The sequence below is a fragment of the Saimiri boliviensis genome, chromosome 11 (genome assembly GCF_048565385.1).
Source record: "Saimiri boliviensis isolate mSaiBol1 chromosome 11, mSaiBol1.pri, whole genome shotgun sequence".
NCBI lineage: Eukaryota > Metazoa > Chordata > Mammalia > Primates > Cebidae > Saimiri > Saimiri boliviensis.
The window spans coordinates 12,178,911-12,185,319 of record NC_133459.1 but is presented as its reverse complement, the minus strand read 5'-3'; the positions used below and the strand labels follow the sequence as shown (position 1 = coordinate 12,185,319).

Genomic DNA, 6,409 nt, shown 5'->3' with positions numbered 1-6,409 from the left:
CAACCTAAAAGTTGAAAACAATGGGAATGGGAGTTTCCTATGGTCCCACACAGCCCACAATCTCAGTTCCATCAGTGAACCCAGTTAGGAGACTAAAGGGACTCCCTAAATTAGGTTCCATTGTTGCAGGACTTCCTTAGTTCGGCTAAAGACTGGGTCCTTGTTCATCCCATGGCCACAAAAATTCAGGCTTGCAGACGGTTTGAAGGGTGAGTAAAGCAGGATTATACTGCATGAAAAGGAAAAAGACGGAACAGGAACTCTCCTCAATGCCAGACTCCTCCCCGCTGCGGAGAGCGCTACTCCCGAAGCTCCACCCCACTGCGCGTTCCCACAGTGTGCAGGCTGGTGGGAGATTCTCCAGGCTGGTGGGAGATTCTCCGGGGACCCCCCAACCACATGGCTAGCTCACCATTATGTCCATTTAAAAACAGCCGGGAGCAATGGCCTCTCACCTATTTTACAGGTGCACGCCTGTAACCTCAGCACTCTGGGAGGCCAAGGCAGGTGGATCACCTGAGATCAGGAGTTTGAGACCAGCCTGGCCAACATAGCGAAACCCCATCTCTACTTAAAAAAAAAAAAAAAAAAAAAATACAAAAATTAGCCGGGTGTAGTGGTGCCTGCCTGTAATCCCAGCTACTCAGGAGACTGAGGCAGGAGAACCGCTTGAACTCAGGAGGCAGAGGTTGCCATAAGCCGAGACCGCGCCATTGCACTCCAGCCTGGGTAACAAGAGCGAAACTCCATCTCAAAAAAATAAAAATAAAATAAAAAATTAAAAAATTAAAAATAAAAGAACCAGGCATGGTAGCTCATGCCTATAATCTCAGCACTTTGGGAGGCCCAGGTGGGTGGATTACCTGAGGTCAGGAGTTTAAGACCAGCCTGACCAACATAGTGAAACCCTGTCTCTACTACAAATCCAAAAATTAGCTGGGCGTGGTGGTGCATGCCTGTAATCCCAGCTACTTGGGAGGCTGAGGCAGGAGAATACCCTCAACCCAGGAGGTGGAGGTTGCAGTGAGCCGGGGCAACAAAAGTGAAACTGTCTCAAAACCAACAAACAAGAATGGGAGGAAATTGATTACAGTAACCAAATTTCATTTAAATGCCTTGATTTGCTGGAGCTGAATCTTACTGATTGCAAGACTCAGTGCCTTTTGGGTTTTTTTTTCATCAATAAGTGAAGATTCCCTGAGGCTTCAACTGGAAAACAGGTTACTTGATAATAGAGGGCACCAGACAGCTTCCACTCGGTTTCCCTTTATTTCTGTTTCTTTGCAACCATCCATGCAAGGGTAACTCCCTCAGGCATTTGCAAGCCTGAATTCCACTCTAGACACTCAGATTCCCGTTTTTGACGCTATAGGATACAGATCCCCGAAGTCTCATCCAATCCATGTCAGTGTTTCCCCAAGTCCAGCCCCTGCTTCATTACTTTTCCTTTTCCACTTTCAGAGCCGTGTCTGGAACGATGGGTTCTGTGCTCCCTGGAGGATGTGCCTAAGACCTACGTTTTAGTTTCCAAGTGTCCAGAAGAAAGCATTTGATACATCCACGCAAACAGGCAGATATTCAACCGCTGCATTGATTTACCTCCAGGTCATAATATGCCCTGTGGCCACAGTGAGGGCAGCAGGCGGTAGAGAACAAGACCCTCTTGGTCTGCCTCAAGACCTTCACTCTCCCCATCAGCTCAGCCCCCAGTTGGGCAAACCTCCACCGGCAGAGAGCACCAGAAGCATCATAACTCTCCCGTGGGGCGGGATACAGCTCCAGGCGTAAGTTGTTCAGTCTGATTGTGTGGGACAGCAGGTTCTCCAGGGTGGCCATGGAGATGGGATTTCCACGAAAGCTGAAGGTGGTGAGCTCAAAGCAGCGGCTTAAGGCAGGCAGGATGGCATTGACTTGGGAGTCTTCGATCCCACAGTCATCTAAGTCCAGGTACTCCAGGGTGGCTGCCACTTTTTCTAGCAGGAGTTGGAGAGGCACAAGACTCAGATTGGCCAGGCTGATGCCACTCAGGTCCAGGGTCATTAGTTGACTGATGCTGGGGGACTGGGACAGATGCCTCAAGTCCGATTCCGAAAGCACACAGTTCGTTATTGCGAGGATCTTTAACGGGGTCTTCAGACAGCTGGGGAGAGAGCAAGAAGTTAGTTCTGGGGAATCATAGGGGTGAGTGAAGAGTGGTGGGTGATGACTTCAAGGTGATGGACAAAGACCATTTTGCCCAAGTCCAAGGTCATTCCGATTGTCTGATAGTCAACATTTAGGATGCTGCGTGATGAAGAACTTTGCCACTGAGGTCAAGTCCATCTTAGGCCTGATGCAGTAACTCACACCTGTAATCCGAGCACTTACGGAGGCTGAGATGTGTGGATCACTTAAGGTCAGGAGTTGGAGAGCAGCCTGGCCAAACGGTGAAACCACATCGCTACTAAAAATGCAAAAATCAGCCAGGCGTGGTGGCAGGCACCTGTAATTTCAGCTACTTGGGAGGTTGAGGCAGGAGAATCACAAGAACCCAGGAAGTGGAGGTTGCAGTAAGCAGAGATTATGCTGCTACACTCCAGCCTTAGTAACAGAGTGAGACTGTGTCTAAAAAAAAAAAGAAAAGAAAAACAAAGAAAAATTTCATTTCCTCCTGAGTCTTTTCACCATCATTTATAGGAATGGATCAAGTTCACAGAATCCCTGAAGCTCCCTTTACTCATCCTTCAAGGATAAAAACACATCTCTGGGCCACGGGAGCCCAGAGGGGACACAGGCTTACAGACAAACCCAGGCGGGATTCTGCAACATCAGCTGGGGTGCCCAGGCTGCAGGGGTCCCTGACACGCCTGTCTAATCCGCAAACCATTTATCACTTTTACCAGTCTTTGTGCCTACTCTCTGACCTTCTGTTTCATAGGTAATTAATTTACCTGGAGCTCAAAACAATCTCTTGTGACCGGGAATTAGAGATGAGGTAATCCTAGCAATTTGGGAGACTGAGGTGGGTGGATCACCTGAGGTCAGGAGTTCAAGACTAGCTTGGCCATCATGGTGAAACCCCACCTTAAAAAAAAGAAAAAAAAAAAAAAAAAAAAGAGATGAGATCATTTGTGTTCCCCAAGCTGTTGAGCACAGAGCTTGTATTATTCTGAAACGTGCAGGTTTGATGAGCATTCCCCTCTTCAGTGCCCACTTCACTCCCCCACTTCCCAACATCTTTTTAAAACTAATCTTGTTTGGCCTGGCATGGTGGCTCACTCCTGTAATCCTAGCACTTTCAAAGGCCAAGGCCAGGAGTTCGAGACCAACCTGACCAACATGGTGAAACTTGGTCTTTACTTAAAATACAACACTTAGCCGGGTGTGGTGGCAAGTGCCTGTAATCCCAACTACTCAGGAGACTGACAGGGGAATCGCTTGAACCCGGGAGGCGGAGGTTGCAGTGAGCCGAGATTGCACCACTGCATCCAGCCTGGGTGACAGATCGAAACGCTGTCTCAAACAGAAATAAATAAACAAACAAACAAACAAATAAAAATTATCTTGTTTGAGCTGGGCGTGTTTGCTCACGCCTGTAATCTCAGCACTTTCGGAGGCTGAAGCAGGGGGATCACGTGAGCTCAGGAGTTTGAGACCAGCCTGGCCAATATGGTGAAGACGAGTCTCTACAAAAACACAAAAATTAGCCAGGTTGGTGGCCCACACCTGCAATCCCAGGTGCTCCGGAGACTGAGGCAAGAGAATCACTTGAACCCGGGAGGTACGGGTTGCAGTAAGCCGAGATCACACCACTGCACTCCCTGTGGGCAATCAAGTGAAATTTCATTTCAAAATAAAAAAAATTATCTCGTTTGTTTTGATTTTTATTAATTCCTATTTTTAGTCAGCAATCTTGCTGTGTTACCCAGACTTCTCTAAAACTTCTGGGCTCAACTTATCCTCTTTCCTCAGGCTCTCAAAGTGCTAGGATTACAGGCATGAGCCACCATGCCTGACCTATTTCTCATCATCTTAACTTAGACGCGCGTCCTCAGGAGGAATTCACTAACTCACCCTCCCTAGAGCTGAACCCTTCAGTAGCCAGCTTCCTAGCATGGCAGCCTCTCCATAGCATCTACCCCCACTGATCCCTCTGCCTTTATTGGAATGGTTGTGTGATACCAATTTCAGGACAGAGCCGCCCACAGGAGAATGCATTGACATTCTAGTGTCCCCTTCACCGTCACCTCCTCATAGGCGGTCGCAGTAGATGCCCACTAGCATTTACTGTGACCTGGCAAGGCTCTGCTGCGGTCTGCAGAGAAAGCTCACCATCCTTCCTCACCTGAGCAGCTGGGCCAGATGGCCTTCGAGGAAAGAAACACAGTTCATATACAGCTTTTGGAGGTGGTGCAGCTTGAGGAACTGAGAGGTGAACTGGGTAACAAACTCCTCCTTCTGCTCTGGGGAAAAGTAGCAAGGGACGTCGACGTGGGAGAGAGCGAGCTTGTGAAGATTCCTCATCTGGCCCAGGTATGGGGTAAACTCTGCCAGGTCGGGCAGTCGCCACCTGCAATTCACTTCCACCTCCTGGATACACTCTGGGTTCACCATATTCAGGATGCTTTGGACTTTGTGGAGGGGCGTTCCCAAGACTTTCAGCTTCTTACAGCACAGGTGTAGTAAACCTTCCCTCTGCTTGACCCACAGAAAGAGGCAGGTGAGGCATTCATCCAGAGTCCTGTTCTGGAGGCAAAGGTCTACGAACACAGTCAAGCGCTGCTGTCCTCTCATCACTGAACAGTCCTGAGCTGGTTTTCTCTTCCTCGTGGCATCTGGTAAGTACCCGCGGGCCATGGCCTCAGACCACACCATCCAGAAGTTCTCACTGACATCCCGTAAATCCAGGACTTGAAGTTTCCTTCTTCTGTGGGAAGATAGAGAGGCTGAGAATGTAAGCGGTCACTGCTGAACGTCAGCTTCACATCCTGCACGCCAGCTGCGCCCCTCCCTGCTTTTTTCTTTCCCTGACTTTTCTCCACCCTGCTGTCCCCTTGGAGCCTGTTCAATTCCACTTTCTCTTTATTCTGAGAATAGGTCTCCCTCCGTCGCCCAGGCTGGAGTGCAGTGGTGAGATTTCAGCTCACGGCAACTTCTACCTCCTGGGTTCAAGTGATTCTCCTGCCTCAACCTCCCGAGCACCTGGGATGACAGGTACTCACCACTATGCCCAGCTAATATTTGTATTTTTAGTAGAGTCAGAATTTCACCATGTTGGCCAGGTTTCAAATTCCTGACCACAGGTGATCCACCCTCCTCAGCCTCCCAAATGCTGAGATTACAGGTGTGAGCGTCCGCGCCCTGCTCCGTTCCCACTTTTAGTGGTGCCCTTCATTGCCACTAAGAGAGAGGTTCCTGTGACCTCTACGGACCCTGCGTGATGAGCAGTCCTTTCCCTGAGGAGCTGGGCAGTGGCCGAAGCCTCACTCAGCTTTCTCATCAGCAGCATCAGAAGCCTGTGGGCTCCCCATTGGGCCTCCCCACTCCTCACAACCTAGCTCTTCCTTCTCTGGACACCTGGGCCCTCCCTACCTGCCCATCTGGGCCACCTCACCTGAGACAAACCCCCTGGGTCAGCAGTGCATCAAGTCCATGGAGCACAGCTTGGAAGGTCTCCAGGCAAGGCGTCTTCATCAGGGACCCCAGAGGGAGGCGGGAGAAGGGCCAGGCCTGCACCATCGCCTTCAGAGCCTCACAGTGTCTCCTGCTGAAGGCCTCCATGAACAGCGGGGGGAAAAGTTCCGTGGGCAGCTCCTCCAGGGTGCAGACGGCCAAGGCCTGGTCCCTCAGCAGCTTCCGTCCCACCAGCTCCAGGAGTCTGGGTGGAGTCCAGATGCTCATCTTCACCAACCTGCAAGGAAAACTTCCAGAGGACAAATCCAGAGAAAGAGCATCACTCTCAGACCAAGCCCATGCAATCTCATCCTCTCCTAGGGCCAAAGTCAGTGCTCTGGCAATGGTGAAAGAGTTTTTCTTCGTTTTCTCCAATTCCACTCTGTGCTCAGTGGCCACAAAGCTAGCGTTCTGTCTCTGCTGGCATTAGCACCAGCTTTTCTCAAGCAGTGAGGAGGCAGGAGCACCACTAGCCCTTCCTTTCCAGCCAGTGTTCCATCCACCGAGTAGTGCGTATGGGGGAGCCTGAAGCCTAACCCCTCCCACCGTTGGGGGAAGTTTCTAATTACTCAGGGTTCTAAAACAATGGGAATGTTATGTCCCAAGCCCTACATGCCGACATTCACAGTCCCTACAAATAAGATGGTTGGGAACATTCACTGGTCATTCCTAGAATGGGTTTTTCTATTTGTTTTCTTTGTAGTAGTTAAGCTTACTTCTCTATTTGTCTTTCCCTTTCTCTCTCACTTTCTTCTTT

General features: G+C 49.9%; 1 protein-coding gene across 1 annotated transcript; it reads right to left on the bottom strand.

Annotated features, from left to right (window-relative positions):
- Positions 1 to 1,438: 1,438 nt before the first annotated feature.
- Positions 1,439 to 5,925, bottom strand: LOC141580379 (PRAME family member 20-like). The gene is made up of 3 exons (XM_074381483.1): positions 5,594 to 5,925; positions 4,325 to 4,906; positions 1,439 to 2,140 (listed from the first exon to the last, which is right to left on the bottom strand). Exons 1-3 carry the CDS (start codon positions 5,878 to 5,880, stop codon positions 1,579 to 1,581), a joined length of 1,431 nt encoding a protein of 476 aa, XP_074237584.1. The 5' UTR covers positions 5,881 to 5,925; the 3' UTR covers positions 1,439 to 1,578.
- Positions 5,926 to 6,409: the final 484 nt, after the last annotated feature.

What these genes read in the sequence shown, in the direction of transcription:
- LOC141580379 (XM_074381483.1), bottom strand. Translation starts at nt 5,880, where the DNA reads ATGAGCATCTGGACTCCACCCAGACTCCTGGAGCTGGTGGGACGGAAG. An exon ending in ACCCAGGGGGTTTGTCTCAG is followed by an intron (nt 4,907 to 5,593) that starts GTGAGGTGGCCC and finishes ATCTTCCCACAG; the next exon opens with AAGAAGGAAACTTCAAGTCC. An exon ending in CATCTGGCCCAGCTGCTCAG is followed by an intron (nt 2,141 to 4,324) that starts GTGAGGAAGGAT and finishes CTCTCTCCCCAG; the next exon opens with CTGTCTGAAGACCCCGTTAA.